Source organism: Oncorhynchus clarkii, chromosome 12, assembly GCF_045791955.1.
Source record: "Oncorhynchus clarkii lewisi isolate Uvic-CL-2024 chromosome 12, UVic_Ocla_1.0, whole genome shotgun sequence".
NCBI lineage: Eukaryota > Metazoa > Chordata > Actinopteri > Salmoniformes > Salmonidae > Oncorhynchus > Oncorhynchus clarkii.
The window spans coordinates 6,878,683-6,891,473 of NC_092158.1; the positions used below are offsets into that span (position 1 = coordinate 6,878,683).

The window sequence follows — 12,791 nt, forward strand, 5'->3', positions numbered from 1 at the left end:
AGACACAAGGTGCAGTTTAAACATTTGGTTCATCAGCAGTTTCTCTTATGTCAGTCCAGTGACAGTCACTCAATTAAAACCTCTTAAAGCTAGGGGGCAGAATTTTCACTTTTGGATAAATAGCGTGCCCAATTTCAAACTTCCTGCTACTCATGCCAAGAATATAAGATATGCATATTATTAGTAGATCTGGATAGAAAACACTCTGAAGTTTCTTAAACTGTTTGAATCATGTCTATGAGTATAACAGAACTTATGTAGCAGGCAAAACCCAGAGGACTAACTGTTCAGATTTCTTCCCCCCCCCCCCTCCTCACTGTTCACTACATTGTCTTTGCCATTAGATATTTAATAGGAACCTATTTTCAGTTTCTACCGCTTCCACACGATGTCGCCAGTCTTTGGAATATGGTTGAAGTTATTCCTTTGTTCTATGAAGAAGTAGGCCAACTCGGAACTGGGGACACTTTTGTGAGTTGCGCAAGACGTGAACAGCAGTGCTGGTTTGGTTTCGTTCCTGTATTGAACACAGATCGCCCCGTCTACAATTTTATAGATTATTAACGTTTAAAAATACCTAAAGGTGTATTACAAAAGTAGTTTGAAATATTTTGGCAAAGTTTATAGGCAACTTTTGAAATATTTTGTAGTGACGTTGCGTTTTTGTAAGCTGTCTTTATAAATGGACATTTTGGACGAAATTAATCGAACAAAAGGACCAATTATGATGTTTATGGGACATATTGGAGTGCCATAAAAAGAAGCTTGTCAAAAGGTAATGCATTTTTTATATTTTATTTTGGCGTTTTGTGTAGCGCCTGCTACTGTTATTGACCGACACACACACACACACACACACACGCACGCACACACACACACGCGCGCGCGCGCACGCACGCACGCACGCACGCACGCACGCACGCACGCACGCACACACACACACACACACACACACACACACACACACACACACACACACACACACACACACACACACACACACACACACACACACACACACACACACACACTCTCTGACACACTCAAACATGCACGCATATACACACACATAATACACACACACACACACACACACACACACACACACACACACACACACTCTCTCTGACACACTCAAACATGCACGCATATACACACACATAATACACACACACCGACCCCAGACCTGTTCTCACTGAGGCTAGAGCCAGCCATGATAGCGATCAATAGCTACTCGAGCAAAAGCCAGCATGTGTCACCGCAGTAACCACGCCACCTAGAATACAAAGTCAGGATGCTCTCGACGGTGCAGCTGTAAAAGTTCAGAGGAAGAAGAGGCCTTCTTTACGACCGTGTCTTTGTTCTGGCGTGAGAGGACCATGCTTAGTTCTCAGTGATGTCAGACACACTTTTCAGAAAAACAGAGAATTTTACAGTTACCAGAGAGTCCAGTTCACAGCAAATCCGCGATCTGAGGTCATCCGTTTTACATTGGCCAGTAGAATGGATGGAAGTAGTGGCCGGGTTTTCTTTCGCCTGAGTCTCACCAGGACACCCCGCTCTCCTCCTCCTCTCCTGACTATTTTGCCGCCTGCGCTTCCTCTTGGGTAGCCCGAAGATTGGGTTGGAGAAATACAAAAGAGTCCAGGGCAGATGAGTAGGCCGCAATTGAGGTCGTGGGTCAGTAACTGTCAATCTCATGTTCAAAAGTCCTTGTCGATCATGAAAAAGGATAGCGGATACATTTCATGCAAAAATTATATATATATATATATATATATATATATATATATCAACAAATCACAAAATAGTAAAGTTGGGCCAGAGCTCGCTAGACAGGAAGTAACAATAAGGCAGGAAGTAACAATCACTCTATTCATTCTAATTTCAATTTGTGTTGCAGCTGCGTTGTGTGAGGGGGGGGGGGGGGCGTGGCGTGGCCTAGACAAGGTTCGTTTTTATTTTCCAGCAAGGGGCAACGAAGTTTCATCCTGTTGTTAAGAGTCCATGTCCATGTTACGTTCCCGAAATGGACTCAACCACACAAATGGCCGTCTATACAGAAACTCCTACTCAATATAATCTAAACAGAAACTCCTACACAATATAATCTAAACAGAAACTCCTACTCAATATAATCTATACAGAAACTCCTACTCAATATAATCTATATAGAAACTCCTACACAATATAATCTAAACAGAAACTCCTACTCAATATAATCTATATAGAAACTCCTACTCAATATAATCTAAACAGAAACTCCTACTCAATATAATCTAAACAGAAACTCCTACTCAATATAATCTAAACAGAAACTCCTACTCAATACAATCTAAACAGAAACTCCTACACAATATAATCTAAACAGAAACTCCTACTCAATATAATCTATATAGAAACTCCTACTCAATATAATCTATATAGAAACTCCTACACAATATAATCTAAACAGAAACTCCTACTCAATATAATCTAAACAGAAACTCCTACTCAATATAATCTAAACAGAAACTCCTACTTAATATAATCTAAACAGAAACTCCTACTCAATATAATCTAAACAGAAACTCCTACTCAATACAATCTATATAGAAACTACTCCAGAATATAATCTATATAGAAACTACTCCAGAATATAATCTATATAGAAACTACTCCAGAATACAATCTATATAGAAACTACTACTCAATACAATCTATATAGAAACTCCCTCTAGATCCCTCTCTGTGACCCTACTCTCTGAGGGTGTCTCATTGGGATAATGTCTGATCTCTGTCTGTGACCCTGCTCTCTGAGGGTGTCTCATTGGGGTAATGTCTGATCCCTGTCTGTGACCCTACTCTCAGGGGGAGTTGGATATTAAAAACCACATTTCCATATCCCACCTCACACTTGTACAGGTTTCATGCAGTGAAACATTGTAATCCCACAGGCTCATTGGGTTATTTTGGGGAACAGAAAGGGAGAACGTAGATGTGTTTGTAAAGGAGGAAGCCTTAGTGACTGCACTCACCTGATCTCTACCACTGCTGACTACAGATGGGTCCCCGAGGGACAGGGGGCGCCACTGATCAGCCACTAATCACATCTTCAGGACAGCTCATCCTTTGACAATGGATCCTCCTCCTTCCCGTCTCCAGGGCTGGTTAACAACATCAATTTGAGAGCTGCTAGGAAAACTGGGCCTCTGTTCCAATATCCACACTAGCATACTTCTTGGAATTAAAGCAATGTGTTGGGGAATGCATTCTAAATGGAATGCTAGGATGGACAATCTGGATGTTATGTAGATGTTGTGTAGCAGTCAGGGCAGGCTAGTTCTAGAACAGGGTCAGGCTGGTTCTAGACCAGGGGCAGGCTGGTTTTAGAACAAGGGCAGGCTGGTTGGCAGGCTGGTTCTAGAACAGGGCAGACTGGTTCTAGAACAGGGGCAGGCTGGTTCTAGAACAGGGCAGGCTGGTTGGCAGGCTGGTTCTAGAACAGGGGCAGGCAGGTTCTAGAACAGGGGCAGGCTGATTCTAGAACAGGGGCAGGCTGGTTTTAGAACAGGGGCAGACTGGTTCTAGAACAGAGGCAGGCTGGTTGGCAGGCTGGTTCTAGAACAGGGGCAGACTGGTTAGCAGGCTGGTTCTAGAACAGGAGCATGCTGGTTCTAGAACAGGGGCAGGCAGGTTCTAGAACAGGGGCAGTCTGGTTCTAGAACAGGAGCAGGCTGGTTCTAGAACAGGGGCAGGCAGGTTCTAGAACAGGGGCAGTCTGGTTCTAGAACAGGGGCAGGCAGGTTCTAGAACAGGGGCAGTCTGGTTCTAGAACAGGAGCAGGCTGGTTCTAGAACAGGGGCAGGCTGGTTCTAGACAGGTGCAGTCTGATTCTAGAACAGGGGCAGTCTGGTTCTAGAACAGGTGCAGGCTGGTTCTAGAACAGGGGCAGGCTGATTCTAGAACAGGGGCAGGTCAGGCAGAGTGTACAGTCAAGACCAGTGTCTCTGCTTTCCCATCTAGCCAGAGGAGCTTCTGATGCATCATGGGGAGGAGAGGATGTAAGAAACAGATCATGTGCCACATCGGTTAGCCTCCCCATAATACGCCCGCTCTATGCTCCCAGTGACTGGTGCTCCCAGGCCCTTTCCCAGAAGGCCACAGTCTAACCTCTGACCCCTGCCATAAAAATAGTGTTTTGTCTTTTTTTTCTTCCTTCAGCATCAGAATTCTGCTCTCCTTTCATATTTAATGATTTACTTTGAAAGAACAGTGTGGAACGGAGAGAGAGATAATTAGCAGAGTGATAGACAAGAATGCCAGAGACAGGGCTTGAACCTCACAATTATGTGACTACCCAGAGACAGGGCTTGAACCTGTTGATATGTGACTACCCAGAGACAGGGCTTAAACCTGTTGATATGTGACTACCCAGAGACAGGGCTTAAACCTGTTGATATGTGACTACCCAGAGGCAGGGCTTGAACCTGTTGATATGTGACTACCCAGAGACAGGGCTTAAACCTGTTGATATGTGACTACCCAGAGGCAGGGCTTGAACCTGTTGATATGTGACTACTCAGAGACAGGGCTTAAACCTGTTGATATGTGACTACCCAGAGACAGGGCTTAAACCTGTTGATATGTGACTACTCAGAGACAGGGCTTGAACCTGTTGATATGTGACTACTCAGAGACAGGGCTTGAACCTGTTGATATGTGACTACCCAGAGACAGGGCTTAAACCTGTTGATATGTGACTACCCAGAGACAGGGCTTAAACCTGTTGATATGTGACTACCCAGAGACAGGGCTTAAACCTGTTGATATGTGACTACCCAGAGACAGGGCTTAAACCTGTTGATATGTGACTACCCAGAGGCAGGGCTTGAACTTGTTGATATGTGACGACCCAGAGAGCTACCACTAGACCAGAGATCCGGCACATAATTTAAAGACCCAGTGCAATCAAAAACATGCTTTCTTGTGTTTTATACATATTTCCACGCTATAAGGTTGGAATAATACTGTGAAATTGTGAAGATTATGATCAAATCAGATGTTATTTGTCACATATACGTGTTTAGCAGATATTACTGTGGGTGTAACAAAATGCTTGTGCTTCTAGTTCCGACAGTGCAGCAATATCTACCAAGTAATATTTAACAATTTCACAACAAATACCTAATACACACAATCTAGTAAAGGAATGGAATTAATAATATATAAATATATGGATGGGCAATGTCAGAGCGGCATAGACTAAGATACAGTAAATAGTATAGAATACAGTATACACTGAGATGAGAGATGCAAGATACGCAAACATTGTTAAAGTGACTGGTGTTCCATTTATTAAAGTGGCCAATGACATCAAGTCCTGTGTGTAGGCAGCAGCCTCTCTGTGCTAGTGATGGCTGTTTAGCAGTCTGATGGCCTTGAGAAAGAAGCTGTTTTTCAGTCTCTCGGTCCCAGCTTTGATGCACCTTTACTGACCTCGCCTTCTAGTAGTTTGCCCCCGGTGATGCGTTGTGCAGACCGCACCACCCTCTGGGGTTGTGGGTGATGCAGTTGCCGTACCAGGTGGCGATACAGCCCGACAGGATGCTCTCAATTGTGCATCAATTGTGCAAGCCAAATTTCTTCAGCCTCCTGAGGTTGAAGAGGCGCTGTTGCTGTTGTACCTTCTTCACCACACTGTGTGGGTGGACCATTTCAGTTTGTCAGTGATGTGTACGCCGAGGAACTTAAAACTGTCCACCTTCTCCACTGGTGTCCCGTCGATGTGGATCGGTGGTGCTCCCTCTGCTGTTTCCTGACGTCCACCATCATCTCTTTTGTTTTGTTGATGTTGAGTGAGAGGTTATTTTCCTGTCATCACACTCCCAGAGCCCTCACCTCCTCCCTGTAGGCTGTCTTGCCGTTGTTGGTAATCAAGCCCACTACTGTTGTTGTTTGCAAACTTGATGATTCAGTTGGAGGCGTGCATGGCCACACAGTCGTGGGTGAACAGGGAGTACAGGAGGGGGCTGAGCACGCACCCTTGTGGGGTCCCAGTGTTGAGGATCAGTGAAGTCGGAGATGTTGTTTCCTACCTTCACCACCTGGGGGCAGCCCGTCAGGAGGTCTAGGACTTCAGTTGCACAGGGTGGGGTTGAGACCCAGGGTCTCAAGCTTAATGATGACCTTGGAGGGTACTATGGTGTTGAATGTTGAGCTGTAGTCAATGAACAGCATTCTTACATAGGTATTCCTCTTGTCCAGATGGGTCAGGGCAGTGTGACTGCGATTGCATCAACTGGGGACATATTGCTGCGGTAAGCAAATTGAAGTGGGGCTAGGTTGTCAGGTAAGGTAGAGGTTATATGATCCTTAACTAGCCTCTCAAAGCACTTCATGATGACAGAAGTGAGTGCTACGGGGCGATAGTCATTTAGCTCAGTTACCTTTGCTTTCTTGGGAACAGGGATAATGCCCTGTTGGTGTAAGAGCTGTTTGAAAAGACAGCCAGAAGTTTCAGCCTCTTTTGGTTTGGATGGAGTTTTGTCAAATGAGTTAATGGACCAATGAGAAAGAGAGTTCCAAACCTCTCTACCAATAACAGCTAGATTTCAGTTTTCCCACTCAGACCATTCCCACGGTCCTAGAAAAATGAGTCCTTGAGAAATTATTTTGCTTAACAAGCTAATTTTTTGGGGGATAAATTGTGATTTAAAATAATCACAGTAAGGTACTTAATTGTTACCCAGAAATGATTTGTTATTGAGATAAAAACAATAGCTGCATTGAACCTTTTAAGTGTTGGAAGTCTGAAGGATGTCCAGCCTGACATCAGACAGCTCTTTTCTTTCATATTGCTGCTTCAGTTTCCTCACATAGCCTACAGCAAAATGACTGTTCACACATACTGTATAACAGGAATGCTAATTGTCTCCTATAAATAACCAATCACGTGGTGGCGGGCGTGCTCTGTAAGGAGCCACATGTGATTTAGTTTGAGGCTGAACTCTGCCTCTCGTGACATGGTAGTTGTGCATGTTTTTATGATCTAACGTGAGAAATGAACTAGACCCGGGGTCAAACTGTTAACAGGAAATGAGATGACTACATTGCATTAGTTCGGTTACTGTTTTTCTCTGACTGGAGCTGGTTTGGTCTAGTTTGGTCCTCTCGTCTCTTAGATTTCATTGGATCAAATAAAGTTCTGTTGGTTATTATGAGGCATGGCTTTTTGGGGTCAGGTTATTTCGCTTCGGTCTGTTTGACAAACCTTTACTGATACCAGGCCAGTTTTCTTTGTTTGTTTTTTTCCAACCTGTATGTTGAATGTTTGTCTTTGAGGCGTTGGAATGAATTGGCAGTCACTCAGTGGCCTTGTGGTTAAAGTGTCTGTCCTGAGATTGGAAGGTTGTGGGTTCAATTCCCAGTCGAGTCATACCAAAGGCTCTTCAAATGACTAATTGATGTTTGTTTGTTTTGTTTACTCCAGGTTCAGCGCAGTCAACACTATGACTGATGGGGACTACGATTACCTCATCAAGCTCCTGGCTCTGGGGGACTCTGGAGTAGGGAAAACTACCTTTCTATACAGGTACACACACAACTAGTTATACTATAATAGTTAGATTATATGTTTATTATACTATAATAGTTATATGTTTATTATACTATAATAGTTAGATTATATGTTTATTATACTATAATAGTTAGATTATATGTTTATTATACTATAATAGTTATATGTTTATTATACTATAATAGTTAGATTATATATTTATTATACTATAATAGTTAGATTATATATTTATTATACTATAATAGTTAGACTATATATTTATTATACTATAATAGTTATATTATATATTTATTATACTATAATAGTTAGATTATATATTTATTATACTATAATAGTTATATTATATATTTATTATACTATAATAGTTATATATTTATTACACTATAATAGTTAGATTATATATTTATTATACTATAATAGTTAGATTATATGTTTATTATACTATAATAGTTATATATTTATTACACTATAATAGTTATATATTTATTACACTATAATAGTTAGATTATATATTTATTATACTATAATAGTTATATATTTATTACACTATAATAGTTAGATTATATATTTATTATACTATAATAGTTATGTATTATTATAATATTATACTATAATAGTTAGATTATATATTTATTATACTATAATAGTTAGATTATATATTTATTATACTATAATAGTTAGATTATATATTTATTATACTATAATAGTTAGATTATATATTTATTATACTATAATAGTTATATTATATATTTATTATACTATAATAGTTAGATTATATATTTATTATACTATAATAGTTAGATTATATATTTATTATACTATAATAGTTATATTGTAAATGTATTACACTATAATAGTTAGATTATATATTTATTATACTATAATAGTTAGATTATATATGTATTATACTATAATAGTTAGATTATATGTTTATTATACTATAATAGTTAGATTATATATTTATTATACTATAATAGTTAGATTATATATTTATTATACTATAATAGTTAGATTATATGTTTATTATACTATAATAGTTAGATTATATGTTTATTATACTATAATAGTTAGATTATATATTTATTATACTATAATAGTTAGATTATATATTTATTATACTATAATAGTTAGATTATATGTTTATTATACTATAATAGTTATATATTTATTATACTATAATAGTTAGATTATATATTTATTATACTATAATAGTTAGATTATATATTTATTATACTATAATAGTTATATATTTATTACATTATAATAGTTATATATTTATTATACTATAATAGTTAGATTATATATTTATTATACTATAATAGTTAGATTATATATTTATTATACTATAATAGTTAGATTATATATTTATTATACTATAATAGTTATATATTTATTACACTATAATAGTTAGATTATATATTTATTATACTATAATAGTTAGATTATATATTTATTATACCATAATAGTTAGATTATATATTTATTATACTATAATAGTTATATTATATATTTATTATACTATAATAGTTATATTATATATTTATTATACTATAATAGTTATATATTTATTACACTATAATAGTTAGATTATATATTTATTATACTATAATAGTTAGATTATATATTTATTATACTATAATAGTTATATTATATGTTTATTATACTATAATAGTTAGATTATATATTTATTATACTATAATAGTTATATTGTATATTTATTATACTATAATAGTTAGATTATATATTTATTATACTATAATAGTTAGATTATATGTTTATTATACTATAATAGTTAGATTATATGTTTATTATACTATAATAGTTAGATTATATATTTATTATACTATAATAGTTATATTATATATTTATTATACTATAATAGTTATATTGTAAATGTATTACACTATAATAGTTATATTGTATATTTATTATACTATAATAGTTATATTGTATATTTATTACACTATAATAGTTATATATTTATTACACCTTAATAGTTATATTGTAGATTTATTACACTATAATAGTTATATTGTAGATTTATTACACTGCATTCAGAAAGTATTTAAAGAGCTTGACTTTTTCCACATTTTGTTGTGTTACAGCTTGAATTTAAAATGTATTATATTAAGATGTTGTGTCACACACAATACCCCATAATGTCAAAATGGAATTATGTTTTTAGAAATTGACAAATTAATTTAAAAAATGAAAAGCTGGGTCCTTCCCGAGTGGTGCAGTGGTAGCTCTTAGCTGTTCCACTAGAGATCCTGGTTTGAGTCCAGGCTCTCTTTCAAACACAGATTCAACCACAAAGACCAGAGAGGTTTTCCATTACCTCGCGAAGAAGACCTGTTGGTAGATGGGTAAAAACAGACATTGAATATAGTCCAGGCTCTGTCGCAGCCTGCCGTGACCGGGAGACCCCCTAGAGACTTACCCAGAAGACCCCCTAGAGACTTACCCAGAAAGACTCACAGCTGTAATCGCTCTTAGAGACTTACCCAGAAAGACTCACAGCTGTAATCGCTCTTAGAGACTTACCCAGAAAGACTCACAGCTGTAATCGCTCTTAGAGACTTACCCAGAAAGACTCACAGCTGTAATTACTCTTAGAGACTTACCCAGAAAGACTCACAGCTGTAATCGCTCTTAGAGACTTACCCAGAAAAACTCACAGCTGTAATTGCTCTTAGAGACTTACCCAGAAAGACTCACAGCTGTAATCGCTCTTAGAGACTTACCCAGAAAGACTCACAGCTGTAATCACTCTTAGAGACTTACCCAGAAAGACTCACAGCTGTAATTGCTCTTAGAGACTTACCCAGAAAGACTCACAGCTGTAATCACTCTTAGAGGCTTACCCAGAAAGACTCACAGCTGTAATCGCTCTTAGAGACTTACCCAGAAAGACTCACAGCTGTAATTGCTCTTAGAGACTTACCCAGAAAGACTCACAGCTGTAATTGCTCCTGAAGGTGATTCTAACATCTAGTGACTCAGGGGGTTGAATACTTATCTATTCAAGATATTACTCTTTTATTTTTCATATTTTTAGTTACAAATGTTACAATTTTTCTTCCACTTTGACATGAGTATTTTATGTAGATCATTGACAAAATAATTACTATTTAATCCAATACAACAAAATGTGGAAAAAGTCAAGGGGTGTGAATACTTTCTGAAGGCAATATAGATTTATTCTATGCTCTGGGGGACTCAAGGAAAACTACATTTCACCCCAGGTACACCATGTACAGTGGGGCAAAAAAGTATTTAGTCAGCCACCAATTGTGCAAGTTCTCCCACTTAAAAAGACGAGAGAGGCCTGTAATTTTCATCATAGGTACACTTCAAATATGACAGACAAAATGAGAAAAAAAATCCAGAAAATCACATTATAGGATTTTTAATGAATTTATTTGCAAATTATGGTGGAAAATAAGTATTTGGTCAATAACAAAAGTTTATCTCAATACTTTGTTATATACCCTTTGTTGGCAATGACAGAGATCAAACGTTTTCTGTAAGTCTTCACAAGGTTTTCACACACTGTTACTGGTATTTTGGCCCATTCCTCCATGCAGATCTCCTCTAGAGCAGTGATGTTTTGGGGCTGTTGCTGGGCAACACGGACTTTCAACTCCCTCCAAAGATTTTCTATGGGGTTGAGATCTGGAGACTGGCTAGACCACTCCAGGACCTTGAAATGCTTCTTATGAAGCCACTCCTTCGTGTGTTTGGGATCATTGTCATGCTGAAAGACCCAGCCACGTTTCATCTTCAATGCCCTTGCTGATGGTAGGCTTTGTTACTTTGGTCCCAGCTCTCTGCAGGTCATTCACTAGGTCCCCCCGTGTGGTTCTGGGATTTTTGCTCACCGTTCTTGTGATTATTTTGACCCCACGGGGTGAGATCTTGCGTGGAGCCCCAGATCGAGGGAGATTATCAGTGGTCTTGTATGTCTTCCATTTCCTAATAATTGCTCCCACAGTTGATTTCCTCAAACCAAGCTGCTTACCTATTGCAGATTCAGTCTTCCCAGCCTGGTTCAGGTCTACAATTTTGTTTCTGGTGTCCTTTGACAGCTCTTTGGTCTTGGCCATAGTGGAGTTTGGAGTGTGACTGTTTGAGGTTGTGGACAGGTGTCTTTTATTCTGATAACAAGTTCAAACAGGTGCCATTAATACAGGTAACGAGTGGAGGACAGAGGAGCCTCTTAAAGAAGAAGTTACAGGTCTGTGAGAGCCAGAAATCTTGCTTGTTTGGAGGTGACCAAATACTTTTTCTCCGCCATAATTTGCAAATAAATTCATAAAAAACCCTACAATGTGATTCTGGATTTTTTTCCCTCATTTTGTCTGTCATAGTTGAAGTGTACCGATGATGAAAATTACAGGCCTCTATCATCTTTTTAAGTGGGAGAACTTGCACAATTGGTGGTTGACTAAATACTTTTTTGCCCCACTGTATAACAACATATATAACGACAGTCCATCATTACTTTAAGACATGAAGGTCAGTCAAGAACTTTGAAAGTTTCTTCAAGTGCAGCTGCAAAAAAAACATCTAGCGCTATGATGAAACTGTCTCTCATGAGGACCGCCGCAGAGAATAAGTTCATTAGAGTTACCAGCCTCAGAAATTGCAGCCCAAGTAAATGCTTCACCGTGCTAAAGTAACAGACACATCTCAAAATCAACTGTTCAGAGGAGACTGTGTGAATCAGGCCTTCATGGTTGAAATATTGCACACAAAAAAACACTACTAAAGGACACCATGCTGGTTAAGTGTGTCTTGAATTCTAAATAAATCCCTGACAGTGTCACCAACAAAGCATCCCCACACCATCACACCACCACCTCCATGCTTCACGGTGGGAAACACACATGTGGAGATCATCCGTTCACCTACTCTGCATCTCACAAAGACACGGCGGTTGGAACCAAACATCTCAAATTTGGGCTCATCAGACCAAAATACATATTTCCTCTGGTCTACTGTCCATTGCTCGTGTTTCTTGTCCCAAGCAGGCCTCTTCTTCTTCCTGGCCACCACAGCGTTCTGCAGCGATACGCCATCCCATCTAGTTTGCACTTAGTGTATTTTCCACAGGACAATGACCCAAAACACCCCTCCAAGCTGTGTAAGCGCTATTTGACCAAGGAGAGTGATGGAGCGCTGTATCAGATGACCTGGCCTCCACAATCACCCAACCTCAACACAATTGAGA

The 12,791-nt window shown here is 38.3% G+C and overlaps 1 protein-coding gene across 2 annotated transcripts in view; it reads left to right on the forward strand.

Annotated features, from left to right (window-relative positions):
- Nucleotides 1-12,791, forward strand: part of LOC139421847 (RAB27B, member RAS oncogene family) — a 98,678-nt gene that overhangs the window by 36,802 nt on the left and 49,085 nt on the right. For both annotated transcript variants that reach the window (XM_071172973.1, XM_071172974.1), the window contains one exon: nt 7,472-7,573. In XM_071172973.1, the coding sequence (XP_071029074.1) occupies nt 7,472-7,573 (102 nt within the window). The remainder of the gene's footprint in view (nt 1-7,471; nt 7,574-12,791) is intronic.